At 45.3% G+C, this 20,746-nt stretch overlaps 1 protein-coding gene across 1 annotated transcript in view; it reads left to right on the forward strand.

The window, feature by feature from the left end:
• Positions 1-20,746, forward strand: part of RSBN1L (round spermatid basic protein 1 like) — a 99,003-nt gene that overhangs the window by 31,592 nt on the left and 46,665 nt on the right. The window contains exon 2 of the mRNA XM_040413045.1: positions 717-848. Within this exon, the coding sequence (XP_040268979.1) occupies positions 717-848 (132 nt within the window). The remainder of the gene's footprint in view (positions 1-716; positions 849-20,746) is intronic.

Genomic DNA, 20,746 nt, shown 5'->3' on the forward strand with positions numbered 1-20,746 from the left:
TGTGAAGGCGATCACCCGATGAATGAGTAAACTCTCCTTCGAGTGAAAGCATTGTAGATGAGAGCGCCTAAATTTATGGCCCATCAGATTGTGCTTTGTGAACAGTGATCTGCCGCTCAGAAACTGGCTCTGTATGGGGGTGAACAGTTGCAGTAGCGATAGCTAGTCTACAGCTGAGGGGATTAATGCAAGTAAATGCAGCTCTCACCTCCTCTGATGAGCAGGCAGTTTGTTGGCCTGTGTAAATGGGTCTTAGCGCAGTGATAAGCTAGTGTCACACGGGCGAAATATGGCTGCAAACTACCGGGATCATGAGGACCAACATGGCTGTCAGTTTGGGTGATCAGGCCCACAGTACAATTGGGCTTGCAGACGTAATACAGCCACAGAAATATGCATGTATTAGGCTAAGGTTCACATCACAGTTTTACTGAACCGTCAGAAGAACAGAAAATTATAATAATAACAGATCTTTTAGTTTGAGCATCCATTGTGCTTACTTTGCATCCATTTGAGCAATTAGTGTTTGAGATCCATTATTTTTGACGGGAGGAAAAGGATTTTTATTTTTATTTTTTTCCTGTTCTGACAGATCAGAGGAATGGAAAACTAAATGGTGATGTGAACCTAGCCTTAGGCTTGTGTAAAACTGGCTTTAGAAATAATAGTGTCTTCCAAACCATCAATCTGTGTTTTTCTTCTTTTTCTCCAAAAAGGTGAGATGAAAGAGAAAATCAAGATCAAGGATAAGGAGAAACAAGAAGGAAAGGAAAAGAAGGAAAAAAAGAAACACAAACTGATGAACGAGTCCAAGAAGGAGAATGGAGAAGTGAAGTTACTGCAGAAAGGTATGTGTCCGGTCAGGGCTGTGTACTATACAACCCACTGGGAGAATTTATTAAGCCCCGCACCGCCGAATTCTGTCTTAAAGGGGTTACAAAGTTAACACAAGCTACTTACTAATGTATTGTGATTGTCCATATTGCCTCCTTTGCTGGCTTGGTTCATTTTTCCATCACATTATACACTGCTCATTTCCATGGTTAGGACCACCGCTTCAGCGCAGATGCGAGGTGACTGGGAGCTGTTGCTTATCCATGTCTATGTGTGGTCCCACGGTCCCGGCCACCAGAGAGGCCAGTGCTTTTTCCTATAGTGCACAAGCACAACCACCGCTGCTGGATTACAGGGTGGTCGTAATCATGGAAACGAGCAGTGTATAATATGATGGAAAAATGACTGAAGCCAGCAAAGGAGGCAATATGGATAATAACAATACATTAGTAAGTGCCTTGTGTTAACTTTCTACATGATAAATGCCATTTGCTGAAGTGAGACAACCCTTTTAAAAAGCAATATGGGGATTTGTGACTTTTTGTGCAAAAATTTTGCAACATTACAAATTTTTATACCACTCACTCTGTGCACCTCCATGTCCTTAGCTTTTCCAGTGCTGCTTACACCTCTTGGTGCACTGAAGCCCTCATTTGCATAAATACAAGTTGTTTTTTTGTTGTGTTTTTCTTGAGCACACTGCAACCTAGAGTCTTACTCCAGTAATGGGGTGACCTAGGAGAGTGACATCTCAACGCAGGAATGTTTGGGTCCATTCACACGTCCGCAATTTCGTTGCTCATTTTGCGGACCCATTCATTTCTATGGGGCAGCACGATGTGCTGCCCGGATCCGAAATTGCGGATCTGCACTTCTGGGTCCGCAAATCCGTTCCCGAAAAAAACAGAACCTGTCCTATTCTTGTCCGCAATTGCGGACAAGAATAGGCATTTTCTATTAAGTGTCGGCGATGTGCGGTCCGCAAAATGCGAAATGCACATCGCCGATGTCCGTGTTTTGCGGATCCGTGGATCCGCAAAACACACACGAACGCGTGAATGGACCCTTAGACTTAAAAATGCACCAAATTTAGCAAACATTGTGCGACATTTAATAAATTTGGCACAAATTACGTCTTTGGAGACTCCTGTAAAACTGACTTCAAATAAGACCATAAATCTCGCCCCTTGTCTGACCTCTTCGTATTTGGTCTCTGTTGTACACTTGGGAATAGGTGTTTTCTTTAAAAAAGTTTTACAGCTTTTTGTTTACATTTTTTAAAAAAATTTCAAACCCATGCTGCTTGATCTGTGGTAAAAACCTACTCGCCTGCCCTACACGACTCTGTTTCGACTCCATAATTCCCTTCCTGACCCTCATCTGTAAACGTCCTGATGAACGGGAGCTGCAGTATTCTGGTAAGGCCACTACTCGGTGGACTGAGCCTTCTGCTTCCGTCCGCTGTTTTCCGTATTGTTGCCTGCCGCAAACCATTGGTCATGGGCAGGGCTGTGGAGTCGGAGGCAATTTTGGGTACCTGGAGTCGGCAAAAAATGAACCAACTCCTACTAGATTTAAATTGGAATATAAAAAAAAGCAAGTTTAAATGTCCCAATTCACAAAAAGTTATAATTAATTACCGTATTTTTCGCCCTATAAGACGCACCTAGGTTTTTGAGGAGGAAAATAAATTTAAAAAAAATTTGAACAAAAAGGTGTGCTTTTGAACTAATGGTGGTCGGTGGGGGCACTGTTATGGGGGCATCGGTGGGTGGCACTGTTATGGGGGCATCGGTGGGTGCATCTGGGTGGCACATATATATAGCATCTTATCTTATGTGTCATCCACAGATTCCCCCCCCATAACAGTGTCCCTGTGTAGTGAATGGGGGCTGGCATCTGTTTCTGTAATGGCAGCGGGGCCCGGAGCCTGTTTCATTCATAAAGTGGGCGGAGCAGGCGCGTGACGTAGTGAGCTACGCTACGAGCACCCACCCGGCCTCCTGACTGCCAAGAAGTTAGTAGTAAGTAGTACAGCGCTAGATTTAAGATGATTGGAATACTTTAACAATACCCACAAGTTAGATATGATTACAGTATAATACAGTGAGCGGGGCCCGGTGTAGTAGAATACAGTGACTGCACCGGGCCTCGCTGCCATTACAGAAACAGATGCCGGCCCCCAGCCCCTCCTCCCTCTCAGCCTATTCACCGGACGGTCGCAGCATTCGCCCCATAAGACGCACTGCTATTTTCCCCCCACTTTTGCGAAATATACGGTACTTCTCTACTGTAAGAATAAAGGCCAATGCATGCAGTGCGTCATGTTACCGCAAAACGAACACGTTAAGTGACCATGAAGAAGCATGCTTTTCATATGCTTCACTATATGGCACGCAACGCACAGTTAAAGGGCTTCTGTCACCCCCCAAAAGTCATTTTTCATTTTTGGGCTAATTAAAATCCTTATAGTGCGATTATTCAATATATAAGGCTCTTACTTTTTTCTGTGGCTTAGTTTCTTTAAAAACCGCACTTTTATAATATGTTAATTACCTCGCTACCAGCAAGTAGGGCGGAGGCGCACTGAGGGAGTGCTGAGGCAGTGAGCGTCCTTCTTTCAGAGCGCCTGCGCCGAATGAAGACACGTAAGGTGCAGGATTTGAAATGCTGACAGGGCCAGCCGGAGGAGAAGAGCGCTCGCTGGCCCTGTCAATCAACAGGAGGAGGGGGGCGTTTTTTTGAGAGGAGGATGTGGCGGCTACCAGCAAGTAACCGCCCTACTTGCTGGTAGCGAGGAAATTAACATATTATAAAAGTGCGGTTTTTAAAGAAACAAATTCACAGAAAAAGGTAAGAGCCCTATATATTGAATAATCGCACTATAAGGATTTTAATTAGCCCAAAAATGAAAAATGACTTTTGGGGGGTGACAGAAGCCCTTTAAGGAGCTCAATACTTATACTTTCCATTGTGTTGTGTTCCGCTGTTACAGGGAACGCAACGTCCATGGTTAACCTAGCCTCTCACTGATAACTGATTAAGTAAATATGTTTTTTGCAGGACTAGACACTTGTATAAGTGAAGGGAATGGATAGTCAATAGTTCAAGACTGAAGCTGTAAACCATTTGAAAAACTGCTGTCATTCAGCTAAGGCTATAAAAACTTGTAAACTCAGATTGTTAGCTTAAACTTTAAACATGACTATGGAATTCTACTAGGGAAATCCTGTTTTACAATAAATGCCCCTTCCTGGATCCCCCACTGCCCGATCTTCAGCAGAAGATCAGCACACAAAGGAGAAGGCAGCAGCTCCTAGCCAGTAGTTCTGTGGTAATGACATGTATGTTGCCTTTCTTTCCTTCAAGGAATGTATGAAATACATTCGCATATTAAATACAGAGGAGTTGGAAGTACCAAAAACTGAGGAGTCTGAGTCGGACCATTTATCTACCGACTCCACAGCCCTGGTCATGGGGGGGGGGGGTGCCGGTTGTCAGGCTCCGAGTTGGTAATATCTAAAGTGTTTATGCCCTTCTTCCTGAGCCTCAGTCCTGGAACTTGTTCAAGTCCAGCAGGCTTTTTTCAAACAGGGAGGGGAGAAGAAATCACTCAGTTATCCCAGGCCAGAATAAAATGGAGCCGAGACTGGGTTGTGAGTATTTCAGCTCTGTGTAAATCCTCCCGAGTCTGGTCACTGCCCTTGTTTGTAAGGATTTCATTGACTCACAATAATATGAACACAGAAATGTGCATTTCTTGTTAGACTGGTTTCCCTGGCGTTCTTCTTTACATTGTATCAACCATGGGTGATGGCAGTCAGATAGGATCCAGGTAACAGCCAGTAAGATCTCATCTAGCTGGGGTTATTACACAGTGGTACGTAGAGTTTCCACATCTTGCATTTCCTAACCCGTTGGATTCTAGCGACAGACTTTCCTCACCTTCTGTCAGGAATTCAACTAGTAGAAGTGACAGGCGGCTATAAGTCTGAACTATATAAATTGTGTAGACATTTCTACTTGTCTGCTAACACATTTTACACAACTGGCTCTTAACCCTTTCCCGCCCAGCGCCATCATGGCTCAGTGGTTATCACTAGTACCTAGCAGCGCTGGAGTGCTAGGTTTGAATCCTTCAAGGATAACATCTGCATGGAGTTTGTATGTTCTGCCTGTGTTTCCTCCGGGTACTCCGGTTTCCTCCCACACTCCAAGGACATACTGATAGGAAATATAGATTGTGAGCCCCATTGGGGACGGCTTGATGCTAATGTCTGTAAAGTGCTGCGAAATATACCAGCGCTATAAAAGTGCGTAAAATAAATAAAGATGGCGCCCATTCGCATGCGTTAGAGCAGCCAGGTGCTTGCTGTTTGTATGCGATCGATGATAATGTCGATCGTACGCATTTAATCCCTCAGATGCTGTGGTAAAGTGTAACCACGGCATCTGGGAGCTCAAAAACCCGGGAGTGTGCAAAAGATAAAAAGTTGTATAAAAATATAAAATAAAAAAAACATAAAAATTCAAATTGCTCCTTCCCCAAAATCAAAATAAACGATAAAAAAATACACATCATGAGCATCACCGTGTGCGTACAATCGAAATATAAAAATATCCCATATGGCAAACGACAAAACAGAATAAAAATTTATGATTCACTGCTTTTTGCTCTACCCAAAAAATTGAATAAAAAGTAGGGGTGGGCGATATGGCCTAAAATGTATATTGCGATATAATTTTAAGCATGTGCGATATATATTGTTTTCTATATTGGGGGAGGGGGGGGTTTTAAACATTTTTTTTTATTTTTTTTAAACTTTTTATTTAATAACTATAGGGTGAATAGGACTTTACACTCTCCCTGCTGCCCTGTGCTTTGTGCACACAACAGCAGGGAGCTGACCATGGCAGCCAGCCTCTCATGTGCCCCCCAGCCTCTCATGTGCTCCCCCAGCCTCTGATCTGCCCCCCCCAGCCTCTGATCTGCCCCCCCCCCCGCCTCTGATCTGCCCCCCCAGCCTCTGATCTGCCCCCCCCAGCCTCTGATCTGCCCCCCCAGCCTCTGATCTGCCCCCCCCAGCCTCTGATCTGCCCCCCCCAGCCTCTGATCTGCCCCCCCAGCCTCTGATCTGCCCCCCCAGCCTCTGATCTGCCCCCCCAGCCTCTGATCTGCCCCCCCAGCCTCTGATCTGCCCCCCCCAGCCTCTGATCTGCCCCCCCAGCCTCTGATCTGCGCCCCCAGCCTCTGATCTGCGCCCCCAGCCTCTGATCTGCGCCCCCAGCCTCTGATCTGCGCCCCCCCAGCCTCTGATCTGCGCCCCCCCAGCCTCTGATCTGCGCCCCCCCAGCCTCTGATCTGCGCCCCCCCCAGCCTCTGATCTGCGCCCCCCCAGCCTCTGATCTGCCCCCCCAGCCTCTGATCTGCGCCCCCCCCAGCCTCTGATCTGCGCCCCCCCCCAGCCTCTGATCTGCGCCCCCCCCCAGCCTCTGATCTGCGCCCCCCCCAGCCTCTGATCTGCCCCCCCCCCCAGCCTCTGATCTGCCCCCCCCCCCAGCCTCTGATCTGCGCCCCCCCCCCAAGCCTCTGATCTGCGCCCCCCCCTAGCCTCTGATCTGCGCCCCCCCCCCCCAGCCTCTGATCTGCCCCCCCCAGCCTCTGATCCGCCCCCTATGGTAACTCAAACCCACCCACCCCTCCCTCCCCAGTATTAATCATTGATGGCAGTGGCCTCAGGGTCCCCCTCCCCCCATCATTGGTGGCAGTGGGCAGTTCCGATCGGAGTCCTAGCAGTGTAATGCTGGGGCTCCGATCGGTTACCATGGCAGCCAGGACGCTACTGAAGTCCTGGCTGCGATGGTATGTTAGTGAGCAGAATTATACTCACGTGCGCCGTGGCTGCCGGTCGCTCCTTCTCATAGGTCTGTGCGGCGCATTGCTAATGCTATAAGCATTAGCAATCCGCCGCACAGACAGAAGAAGGAGCGCCCGGCGGCCACGGCGCACGTGAGTATAATGCTGCTCACTAACATACCATCGCAGCCAGGACTTCAGTAGCGTGACTCCTGGCTGCCATGGTAACCGATCGGAGCCCCAGCATTACACTGCTGGGACTCCGATCGGAACTGCCCACTGCCACCAATGAAGGGGGGGAGGAGGGGGACCCTGTGGGATATGGCCGGCACATTCATTGGTGGCGCAGTGGCCACAGTCCGTCCCCTCCTCCTCCTACTCTGTCCTCATTGGTGTTCAGCGGCAGCCGCGCACAGTGGGGAGGGAGGGAGTCCCTCCTTCTCCCTCCACTGTGCCGGCCGGCTCAGGGGAAAATGGTGCGCGCAGAGAGCGCGATCATATCGCGGTCCGGCGATATGGCGAAAATCCATATCGTGGCCCAAATTTATATTGCATATCGCCTATACCGCCCACCCCTAATAAAAAGTCATACCCACTTCCAAATGGTATCAATAAAAAGTACAGATTGCACCGCAGAGGCCTCACACAGCTCTGTACACCTACTACAAAAAAGTTATAGGGGTCAGAATATGGCGATGACAAGAAAATAAAAAATATATTTTTTTTTTTCAAGGAATATATAAATATATATATATATATATATATATATATATATATATTTATATATATATATTTATTTATGTTTTAAAACTGGAAAAACTATACAAATGTGGTATTGCCGTAATCATACTAACCTGAAGGCAACAGGTCAGTTTTACTGCATAGAGAGCGTTCTAAAAACAAAACCCATAAAAAAGTGGAATGGCGTTCCAGCCACCCAACCAACCCCCAATTCTACCCCATTTAGAATTTTTTTTTTTCCAGGGTCCCACTACATTGTATGCAATATTAAAGGGGTTCTGCAGTTTTTTTAACTGATGATCTATCCTCTGGATAGATCATCAGTATCTGATCGGCGGGGGTCCGACACCCGGGACCCCTGCCGCTCAGCTGTTTGAGAAGGCAGCGGCGCTCCAGCAGCACCGCGGCCTTCTCACTGTTTACCGCAGGCCCAGTGACGTCACGACTAATATCAACTGGCCTGGGCGGGGCTAAGCTCTGTTGACTTGAATGAAGCTTAGCCCCGCCCAGGCCAGTTGATACTAGTCGTGACATCACTGGGCCTGCGGTAAACAGTGAGAAGGCCGCGGCGCTGCTGGAGTGCCGCTGCCTTCTCAAACAGCTGATCGGCGGGGGTCCCGGGTGTCGGACCCCCGCCGATCAGATGCTGATGATCTATCCTAATGATAGATAATCAGTTAAAAAAAACTGCAGAACCCCTTTAAAGGATGCCATTAGAAAGTACATTGTCCCACAAAAAACAAGTCTTATGTGGAATAAAAACAAGTTATGGCCCTAGAAAGGCAATGAGTGAAAAACGAAAACGCAAAAATAAAAAACCCTCTAGAAGTGTGTCCTCTACAGGAAATGACTGCTTCAGTCACTGGCCACAGTGGTGACTAGTCTCACCAGTGCTTGGAGATAGACTGACTGGAGATTAAAAGAAAAAATAGCGGCTGAACAAACCCTCATCTCCATCGCTGTTTACTTTATTCAGTACAAGAATGAACACCAAGAACTTAACATCTGAAAAACAGGCTGAAACGTGCACAAAAAAAAAAATGCACCTGCATAAAAATCCGGTCCACACAATGTGGTGGGCAGGCTCATATTTGTTAAAACCACTGTCTATTGTGATGTTTTAATGCTGTGTTTTTTCCTCTGCAACTTCTAAAAACGTGTGTGCAAAGAGCAGTGAAGCCTTGGAAAGGATTTTCCTTCACGCCTGTCTCATCTGAATAAAGCCTTAGGCCTTGTGTGCGCCACCATGTTACAGATCCATGTTCTACCTGTACGTACTATGCTGAGTATATGGAGGCCAGTAAATTGGTGACCAATGTGCTATCTCTACAGATCTGGCTTGTGTCCCAGCGTTCTGCAGTATTAGAGAAGCCTTGCGGCTTTCTTTCAGAATCGGGACCACACCTATCCCCTACTCTCGCATGTACAGGAGAGGTGACAGTTACTGCCAGACATTTCTGGCAGCGGCTTCTCTCTTGTGGGAAGAAAGGATTTGGGCGTGCAGAAATCCGACCCTCCAGATCACCTTTCCCCCCAAACATCCACCATTATTTTTAGTCTTGGAGGCCGCCATGAGGGTTAGATTGTCAGCTAATCCGGCCAGCTTTACAGGTCTTCTATTTAAAGTCATGGGTGAGCTTCCATGTACCCTTCTTATCACCTAGGCCCCCCTCCCCCGACTGTATAATGGGCTCATATGAGGTGAAGGCACGCTGGTTTCCATATGTCGTACAGTGATTTAGCATTTTATATGTAGCCGGTTGAGCCGATAGGTCTGCACAGTTCAGACTTTGTGGTTGTAGTGGATCTTTGTGCTGCAATAGTGTGTAGGTGAAAGGTATCAGAACCGCATGTTGGCACGCCTGGAATGGGGGAGGTTGCTTCTTTTAGGAAATCTTCCTAGTACTGCTTCTATGGAAAACTGTGATTGTCTTTGTTATATATGGTATTTGTGCTGTTGTTTTTAACAATGATGGCAATTGAGGAAAAAAGACGTGATAGACATGTGGTTCTTATAAACTGGAGCTACTCAGTGAGACGAGAGATGCAAGATGTCAGACGCTATTAAGATCTTCAGAGGTCATTCATATTTGTGTAATATCTGGATGCTGTGTTTGAACGTGCCCGGACAGTTATCTTTAATTCAGCAGGTACCACTTTACATTAGTGTAAATGCACTAGTTCTATAGAGAACTACCAGAAACATTACTGCTTACTCTGAGGTCTCACGCACACGACCGCAAACCACAGATCTGTAAAATATGGATATCCTCCTTGAGCATTCCACAATTCGAAATAGCTATTGTCCCCAAATGGACAATAATGGGACATTTTCTATAATATGCGGAACGGCTACGCGTATGCGGATGGCACATGGATGACATCTGTATTTTTTGCAGACACATAGAAATGAATAGGTTTGTGTGTTGGGCCTAACAATGGGGCAAGGAAATTTCTTTGGATATCCTGTAGAGCTGTATTAAACGACATGACTAATTCTTGGGGATTCTTCCCATTTTCTGCCTTTTCTCTGGAGTTGTGCATGGGCCATCCGCTGGCAGTTTTCTGAATATTCCAGTAATGATAGGTTATGCTGCAGCCTCAGCAGGATGAGCCGTGTAATTCAATCTCGCAGGAATGCTTTGAGACAAAAGGTCTGAAAATAAATCTACCGACATCTATGCCCGCCAGCGCCCGTGCTGTTCCAGTTACTTATTAAGGTGGAGTCACTTTGACTGTTCAAGGTGTTTCCTGTCCCATGTGGCAGAACACCATTGATGAATGAGCCCCTATTTACTGAGCATTTACTCATACAGGTGCTGAGCGGCCAAGAGCCACCCAAAGATCACACCGCAAAGCCACATGTTGGGAAGGTACCTGGGTTTGCAAATGACTGATGATGTTTATGGCTGGACCTTTTTATGGCACATTTGTATAAAAACCACATGGTCGGTCATAGAAAATCTAACAGTTTCTGCCGTTTGCCAGGCTTTTTTCATGAAGCTTTTGGCTGTGCCGCCCAGAACAGACTGGAGTGTATCCAAAAAGAGAAGAATAAGGACACACATGTCTCCTCTCTCTTGTATCCACGCCTGCATTTGGTTAAGGCCTCATGCACATGACCGTGTGCCGCCTGTGATGTGCACCGCAAACCATTTGCCTGCCATCTGCGGCCATGGACCCATTCACTTGAATGGAGTCTGCGATCTGCATCTGATGGTCCGCGCTGCAAAAAAGTAGTGCATGCAGTACTTTTTTGCAGTGTGGAGGCACGGACCGAAAACTGCCAAACAGTGCTTCCAGGGGCTTCCGATCCGTGCCGCCGTTCCACACCGCACTGTATCTCCCAGATGGTGGACCCATTCATTTGCGGGTCACAATAGAGGCACGGACCTGCTATGGTTGTGTGCATGAGGCCTAAGAAACAACAAAAAACTGCTACTGACCCAAATGTTCACATTACCATCCGGAAAATGGACACCATCAGGCCACTTGCACATGACCATTGTATTTGCGGTCCAGTAACCGCAGATACACAAAATACGGATACAGAAATAAACCAATTGGAACAGGGTCCAGCGGCTCACCCCTGTCTCGTATGGATTAGGTGCTCACCCTCTAGTCCTACCCTCAGGACTGAAAGGAGGTATAAAGTGTATGTAAAATGAGGGGGCACACTCAAAATAGAACCAACTGGATAGATGGTGATATAGAATTTATTACTTTAAATGCAAACCCCTAAAATATCACTAAAACATACAAAAAAATTACATATAATAATGCAGCAGTCCTATAGTTCGTTGTAGACAGTAATGGTGCAATACTATATGGTATCGCCCCTGCAGCAGTCCCAATTGTATAAGTAAAGATGACAGTCCTATAACAGTCTCACAGACTGACAGAATACAGGGGTTTGGTGTGAACCCTGTGGCACTCCTATAGTACAATTGTATGGGTGATGGTAATAATCGTTTAGCAGAGTGTAACTATGTATCAGCACACCCGTGCAGCAATGTCCCAGTCAGGTTTAGTGGTGATAATGCTATACTTAAATATCCTGGTTGGAAATTTTATTTGCACGGTGGTAATATAGCCTCACAGCCTATGTCCAATTCCAAAGGAGCAATAGAGGTGTTTGGGTGCCAATGTCCCGTATTAAAGATGTATATAGGTGACGTCACTAGTGTGCGACTGTAAATTTGGCTGTAGCTCCGTACTGGAAATGTAATAGAGATGTATCTCTTGCACTTGGAACTTCTCGTTGTTTGTTTCCTTTGCTTCTTTCTGAATCCACGCTCACTCCGTGATACCAGACGCGTTTCAGGGTCTAACGCCCCTTCCTCAGTGGCCACCGAGTGAGTGGATTCTCACTCTTTTAAATTGTATTGTCCCTCCCACAATTGAGTTCTTTTGTGCCTTTCTCAATATGTGGGGTGGATTTGATTGCTGGCAACTCATGATTAAAACATACTTAAATGACAATAAGATAATAAATATATATTTCCACAATTAATACTTAAAAAATAGTTCTGGATGAAGATTGCAAGGTCAGAACGTCAATATGAAGTAAAACGCATGAAAACCGCATCAGTGTGAACTGTGTCTTATATGCGTTTTTTTGTTTTTATACCATTTGTAGGGTCTGACAGTGTTTCTAGTGGGATATCCCACCAACCGCCTCATATTAAAATGTTTTCTAGGTGTAATTCTACGGTTTGATGGTCACAGACATATATTCCCAGAATGTCTATTTGGTGTCCGCCTGGCCGTGCAGAGCCAAACGGATCCGTCCTGACTTACAATGCAAGTCAATGGGGACGGATCCGTTTGATGTTGACACAATATGGTGCAATTGCAAACAGATCCGTCCCCTATTGACTTTCAATGTAAAGTCAGGAGTCCCTATTAATATACCATTGGATCGGAGTTTTCTCCAATCCGATGGTATATTTTAACTTGAAGCGTCCCCATCACCATGGGAACGCCTGTTAGAATATACCATCGGATTTGAGTTAGATCGTGAAAACTCAGATCCGACAGTATATTCTAACACTGAGGCGTTTCCATAGTGATGGGGACGCTTCAAGTTAGAATATACTAAGAACTGTGTACATAACTGCCCCCTGCTGCCTGGCAGCACCCGATCTCTTACAGGGGGCTGTGATCCGCACAATTAACCCCTCAGGTGCCGCACTCCCCTCCCTCCCCAGTATTAAATTCATTGGTGGCCAGTGTGGCCCCCCCCTCCCTCCCCAGTATTAAATTCATTGGTGGCCAGTGCGGCCTCCCCTCTATCCCCCCCCCCCCTTTCCTAATGAAAATCACCCCCTACATCATTGGTGGCAGCGGAGAGTTCCGATGACAGCCAGGGTTACTTAGCAATTTTAGAAGCATTATACTTACCTGCGCTGTCTGTGGCCGGCCGGGCGCTCCTCCTACTGGTAAGTGACAGGTCTGTGCTATAAGCAATGCGCCGCACAGACCTTTCACTTGCCAGTAAGAGGAGCGGCCGGCCACAGACAGCTCAGGTAAGTACACAGTTCTTAGAATATACTAACTTGAAGCTTCCCCATCACCATGGGAACGCCGCTGTGCTAGAATATACTGTCGGATCTGAGTTTTCACGATGTGAAAACTCAGATCTGAAAAAGTTGTTATGCAGACGGATCCGTTCTGAACGGATGCAAGCATTTGCATTATAGGTACGGATCCATCTGTGCAGATACCAGACGGATCCGCACCAAACGCAAGTGTGAAAGTAGCCTTATACTTAATAATTAGGTGTGTTTTTTTTTTTTTTTTTACTTAACCCCTTAGGGACCCATGACGTACCGGTACGGCATGGTTCCCGAGACCTTAAGGACCCATGACGTACCGGTACGTCATGTGGTGTTCCGATCACCGGCGGGCGGTGATCGGAACCCGGTGCCTGCTCAAATCATCGAGCAGGCACCTCGGCTAAATGCGGTCAATTCAGACCTGCGGTTTGCGGCTTTTACCTGGTGCGGCGGCGGTGGTGCCATCGGGTCCCCATGGGGCTGTGGGGGGGACCCGATGGCATGGAAGGTAGCGCGATGCCTTCCTGAGGCATCTGCGCTGCCTTCTGGTGACAAGCCTGTGAGATCCAGCCCCCTGGATCTCACAGGCCGGAAGCTGTATGAGTAATACACACAGTATTACTCATACAGCCAATGCATTCCAATACAGAAGTATTGGAATGCATTGTAAAGGATTAGACCCCCAAAACTTCAAGTCCCAAAGTGGGACAAAAAATTCAGTTTTCCCCAAAAAAATTAAGTTTCAAGTAAAAATAAACAAAAACGTAATTTTTCCCAAATAAAGTTAAAAAAAATTGGTTAAAAAAGTATACATATTAGGTATCGCCGCATCCGTATCGACCGGCTCTATAAACATATCACATGATCTAACCCCTCAGATGAACACCGTTAAAAATTTAAAACTGTGCTAAATAAACAATTTTTTTGTCACCTTACATCACAAAAAGTACAACAGCAAGCGATCAAAAAGGCGTTTGCCCACCAAAATAGTACCAATCTAACCGTCACCTCATCCCACAAAAAATGAGCCCCTACCTGAGACAATCGCCCAAAAAATTAAAAGACTATGGCTCAGAATATGGAGACACTAAAACATTTGTTTGGTTTTAAAAAAGCTGTTATTGTGTAAAACTTACATAAATAAAAATATGTCTACATATTTGGTATCGCTGCGTTCGTATCGACCGGCTCTAAAAATATCACATGACCTAACCCCTCAGATGAACACCGTAAAAAATAAAAACTGTGCTAAATAAACAATTTTTTGTCACCTTACATCACAAAAAGTGTAATAGCAAGCGATCAAAAAGTCATATGCACCCCAAAATAGTGCCAATCAAACCATCTCATCCCGCAAAAAATGAGAACCTACCTAAGATAATCGCCCGAAAAATGAAAAAATTATGGCTCTCAGACTATGAAAACACTAAAACATGATTTATTTTTTTTGCTTCAAAAAAGAAATCATTGTGTAAAACTTGGATAAATAAAAAAAGTATACATATCAGGTATCGCCGCATCCGTGACAACCTGGTCTATAAAAATGCCACATGATCTAACCTGTCAGATGAATGTTGTAAATAACAAAAAATAGAAACTGTGCCAAAACAGCTATTTCTTCTTATCTTGCCTCACAAAAAGTGTAATATAGAGCATCCAAAAATCATATGTACCCTAAACTAGTACCAACAATACTGCCACCCTATCCCGTAGTTTCTAAAATGGGGCTACTTTTTTTTGGAGTTTCTACTCTAGGGGTGCATCAGGGGGGCTTCAAATGGGACATGGTGTAAAAAAAAAAACAGTCCAGCAAAATCTGCCTTCCAAAAACCGTATGGCATTCCTTTCCTTCTGCGCCCTGTCGTGTGCCCGTACAGCTCTTTACAACCACATATGGGGTGTTTCTGTAAACTACAGAATCAGGGCCATAAATATTGAGGTTTGTTTGGCTGTTAACCCTTGCTTTGTTACTGGGAAAAATGGATTAAAATGGAAAATTTGCCAAAAAAGTGAAATTTTGAAATTGTATCTCTATTTTCCATTAATTCTTGTGGAACACCTAAAGGGTTAACAAAGTTTGTAAAATCTGTTTTGAATACCTTGAGGGGTGTAGTTTCTAGAATGGAGTCAATTTTGGGTGGTTTCTATTATGTAAGCCTCGCAAAGTGACTTCAGACCTGAACTGGTCCCTAAAAATTGGGTTTTTGAAAATTTCAGAAAAATTAAGATTTGCTTCTAAGCCTTGTAACATCCCCAAAAAATAAAATCATTCCCAAAATTATCCAAACATTAAGTAGACATTGGGGAATGTAAAGTAATAACTATTTTTGGAGGTATTACTATGTATTATAGAAGTAGGGAAATTGAAACTTGGAAATTTACAATTTTTTTTTTCAAATTTTTGGTAAATTTGGTATTTTTTTTTTTATAAATAAAAATGATTTATTTATTTTTTTACAAATTTTACCAGTGTCATGAAGTACAATATGTGACGAAAAAACAATCCCAGAATGGCCTGAATAAGTCAAAGCGTTTTAAAGTTATCAGCACTTAAAGTGACACTGGTCAGATTTGCTAAAAAAATGTCCAGAAGGTGAAGTAAAGCCGAGTCCTTAAGGGGGCAAATAGTTATTAACCCCTTAGGGGCTAAAACCTGGGATCTTTTAATCCCTTGTCTATTCACCGTGATAGAGCTCTATTAGGGTGAATAGGACCTCACACTCTCCCTGCTGCCCTGTGCATAGTACACACAGCAGCAGGGAGATTACCATGGCAGCTAGGCCTTCAGTAGCGTCCTGGCTACCATGGTAACCAATCGGAGCCCCGTGATTACACTGCTGGGGCTCCGATCAGAAGCTGCCACTGCACCACCAATGAAGAGGGGACCCTGTGGCCACTGCCACCAATGATTTTAATACTGGGGGGGGGGGCCGCACAGCGCCACCTATGATAATTAACATTTAATAGAGGAGGCCGTTAACTGCCGTTGATCGCAGCTCCCGCCTCCTGGATTTGTATTAAACGTTTACTTTCATTGGTGGCGCAGTGCGCCCCCCCTCTCTCTTCCTCGCTGGCAGCAGCGGCACAGGGGGGAGGAAGAGACTCCTTTTCCCCTGTGCTGAGGAGAACATGGCTACGCTGAGAGCAGTGCACTCCATGTTCTGTAATACTAGACTGCGCAATAGCGAAGCCTAGTATCGAAAAAAGGCAAATCCCGATATCGAGGTTGATACCAGGCAAAAGTATCGATTGGGTATTGAAAATTTGATACCTGAAACAACCCTAGCGCCCACACACGGTGGCAGACAGCTCTTCCTATATGTGTGTGTGCACAAAAGGTTGTCAGTTACTGTGCGTAGGAGGAGTAATCCGGCCTCTAAGGCCCCTTTGACATGAGCGAGTTTTCCGCGCAGGCGCAATGCGTGATGTAAACGCATTGTGCCCGCACTGAATCCTGACCCATTCATTTCAATGGGTCTGTGTACATGAGCGTTGTTTTTCACGCATCACTTTTGCATTGCGTGAAAATTGCAGCATTTTCTATATTCTGCTTTTTTCACGCAGCCCTGGCCCCATAGAAGTGAATGGTGCTGTGTGAAAATCGCATCCGTACTTGTTTGTTTTTCACTATTGGTTTCACTGAACGTAGTCGCAGACAAAACTGACTGAACTTGCTTGCGAAATGGTGCGGGTTTCACTGAACGCATCCGGACCTAATCCGTATTGTTCGTATGCAAGAGACCTAACCGTTTCTCTTAGATCTTGTCCACACTCCTGTTTTTCACTGGTGCCTGTTGTCTGCATTTTCCATGGACAGTACATGCACAGATTTATTTAAATGTCTGTTCACATTTCAGTAAATGGGTCAGTAAAAAAATCAGACATGCACCACTTGGATCCATGATACAGACCAAACACGACCATTGAAGTCTATGGGTCTGTGAAAATCATGAATACAACATAGATGGCATTTGTGTTGCATCTGCGGTGTGTCCATTTTTCACTGAAGACTGATAGGAGATGCTTTTGAAATAAATTTTCAGCTGAGCAGCGTCCGTGGATTACGGATGACATACAGAGGGTAAAAACTGACACGTGGATCCTTCATGGACATCTTTGCGGATGAAACACAGACACTTTTTTTTTTTTTCCACTGACGTGCAACTGACACGGAAATTTGGACAAGGCCTTAGGAGTCCTGCCAGGGTTTACTGTGCTTTAGACCTCATGCACACAATGTATTTTGGATCCGTATCCGATCTGCACTTTTTGTGGATTACAGGCAAACAAATTCATTTCTGTGGGTCTGCAAAAAATGGACAGCACATGGATGTGAGCAGTCTGCATTCATATGTCCGTCTTGCAGATTATCTCTATCTCTTTTTAATTGTTTCTCCTATGACTACTGAAAAAAATAAATAAAAATCAGACATCGTATAGTACATGACAATCTCTTTCTAACAAAGCTAGAACCAGCCCTGTACCTCACCTGGATCCAGAGATCTCCCCATTCATTGCTCTGCTAGATTTATATCTAGCTGGCAGCTCAAGGGGAGTGTCTTTTCTGCTGCAGCTAAGGGGGCGTGTCTCTGCTCTCCCTATCACAGCTCAGGAGGAGTGTCTCTGCTCTCCCTATCACAGCTCAGGAGGTGTGTCCATGCTCTCCCTATCACAGCTCAGGAGGCAGTTGAAGGATGAAACTGAGCATGTGCGGCCATCTCAGTGAGCAGGTCAAAGAAATAAGAGAAAGAACAAAGAGCAGGTGGCGTTATACAGATAGATTTTATTAATAACTCAGTGGCTATACTGAATACTTAATTACATGCACTTATAATAGTATTCAGATCCAGGTGCTGGCTTAAAAACTACAATATTTTTTGTGGGACAACCCCTTTAATGGAACTGCGAAAAAAAGTGAATATTCCACACGGAAGGTACAGTATCTGCAGTTTACCACAAGCGGTTGTGTGCTTGTAGCCTAATACTCAGAAACCTATATATCACAGAGTTCAGCTTCTCACCAACTATCATATACTGGTCTCAGATAGGGCACCAGAAATCACGGGCTGGTTCCAGTTAAAGGGGTTTCCCCATTATTAATGGTCAAAATGAAAACAAGACCTCATGTAGCTAGATTTATTTCAAGCCGGCAACTCAGGGTTTTTGTCCTGTTCTGTAACCACTTTCTTCCTATCATAGCTCAGAGGTTCTGTCAATTTTGCTGCAGCTCTGGGGGTCGTGTCCTTTGTGCTGCAGCTCCCCACCTGTAAAGGTAGGTTCACACTGAGTTTTTTCGGGGGTGCAGATTTTCCTGCAGATTTTTCAGCCAAAGTCTAAAGTGTATTTGAAAGGAATCAGAATTGTAAAGGAAGTACTACTCCTCCTTCCTGCTGGATCCAAAAAAAAAATCTGTCTCAAAGCCTCCTCCAGAAAAGTGTCTCCCTACTTGAGCCAAGAAGTAGTGTAGAGGCAGCACTATGCGGTATCCAGATAATGCGTCTATGTCAATGCAACAGCCTAGCCGTAGGCCCTTGATCCATCAGGCCATGAAAAACACATATAGAAAAGAAGATGGCTTCGGCAGCATTCCGCAATATCAAAACGATCCTTTATTCGTACCTCCAGACACAATTGGCAACGTTTCGACTGTACACCAGTCTTTGTCAAGCCTAATGACATACATTCTGGTAGGCATATATATACCCCCCACATAAAAGACACACCCCGTTACATCATCAGTACAAATCACTGCACAATAGTATACACATGTTGATATTACAACTCACAGTTAATGATATGTCCACCCCGCTCGTGTTGTTCACCTCGGCGTTCCAATATCTGTAATGCGCAGCCGCATCTCAATGTATTTGCATATCGGAAGTGTCATACGTTGCCATGACTCCCGGCGGCGCACGTGTCTCCAGCCAATGTGCTGCAGGACGCACTCACTGACGTCACAGCTTGTGCGTCCACCCCATGACCCACACTCAAGTGCGCACAACAGTGCGTCAATAGCGTTAGTCACGTGGGGTACGTAGCCAATGAAGACCCGGCGCGAACATCGGCGCCATGGCAACGATGACGCCACGGTCACCACTACTTATTACATGTGTGATCTGTATCTAAAGTGGCCGGGTCTATATATTACAGAACCTCCGCTCACAGCGATAATCACATGACTATAGAGGGAAATTAATCCTGACCCCACATATACACGCACATAACAGCTAATGGAAAAATGCATAACTTCATAAGTGTGGTGCACAATAATCACACATAACCATCATCTGGATGGTGTATCCCATATATATATCACATATGGACCATCAACATGGTCCTTTGACATATAGACTAAAGACTGTTGCACCAGGGATGTGCCACATATATATTTAAAAACATGATGTCACTATACTGAGAGGACAAAACAGTGACAATCATCAATCGATGGATGCGACATTAAACTCTAAATTCAGGCCAAAAGGTTGGAGGGACCTGAGGGTATGGATCCATTTAAGTTCCTTCTTCCTCAGGATTCCCTTCCTGTCCCCACCCCTTCTCAAGTATCCTACACTGTCAATAACTCGAAATCTCAATTGATTAATGGAATGTTTACAGTCAATGAAGTGTTTTGCAACCGGTTTGTCAAGTGCACCTGTTCTAATTGTGCTTTTGTGTTTGTTAATTCTTTCCCTCAATTCCATCGTGGTCTCCCCCACATAGATCAAACTGCATGGGCACTGTATCATGTACACCACATCCGTGGATTTACATGTAAAATGACCTTTGATCTTAAACCGTTTACCACTGTAGGGATGTGTAAAACCATCACCTTTCATGATGCCACCGCAGTTGCAACATGAAAGGCAAGGGAAATTACCATTCCTCAGTGGTGCTAGCCTTTTCTGTCTTTCGATGTCCTTCCCCCCTATATCCGCCTTCACCAATCTATCGCGTAGGTTAGGGCTCCGTTTGTATGCCATCATTGGGGGAACTGAAAATTCAGTGACTGTAGGCAATCCTTTCTGTAGGATCCGCCATTCCTGTCGTAGGATGTTGGCTATATTGCCGCTATCACCCCCATAGATGGATACAAATGGAATGCGGGGGGTCTCCTGTTTTTGGGATTTCCTTACCAGAGTGGCACTACGTTCCATGGATGTAATCCTATGCTTAGTACGGTTGATCAATTTGATGGGATATCCTCTCCTGCTGAACTTATTACACATCTCATCTACCCTAATACCAAAGAGGGTGTCATCCGATACGATACGGCGTACCCTAAGTAGCTGACTCCACGGGAGGGAGCTCACCATGTTCTGAGGGTGACTACTGTCATACATTAACAAGGTATTCCTGTCTGTAGGTTTTTGGAAGAGATCAGTACAGATCCTTCCATTGTGCACCTGAATTCGGACGTCAAGGAACTGCAGCTCACGGGCAGAATGCATCACGGTGAACTGCAGGTCCCGGACCCCAGAATTCAGGTGCGCATGAAACTCATCCAGTTCAGGCACGGTGCCAGTCCAAATCAAGAAAATGTCGTCGATGTAGCGCCACCAGCACAGGACTCTCTCAAAAAATATGGAGCGATACACCAGCCGATCCTCGACCTCCGCCATGAAGATGTTTGCGTAGGTGGGGGCCACATTGGACCCCATCGCCACACCCCGCTTTTGCTGGTAGAAGGTGTCACCGAAGAGAAAGTAATTCCTCCTCAGGACAATCTCCAAGAGGGCGAGGATCAGCCGGCGCGCCC

This window comes from Bufo bufo, chromosome 1 (genome assembly GCF_905171765.1).
Source record: "Bufo bufo chromosome 1, aBufBuf1.1, whole genome shotgun sequence".
Taxonomy (NCBI): Eukaryota; Metazoa; Chordata; class Amphibia; order Anura; family Bufonidae; genus Bufo; species Bufo bufo.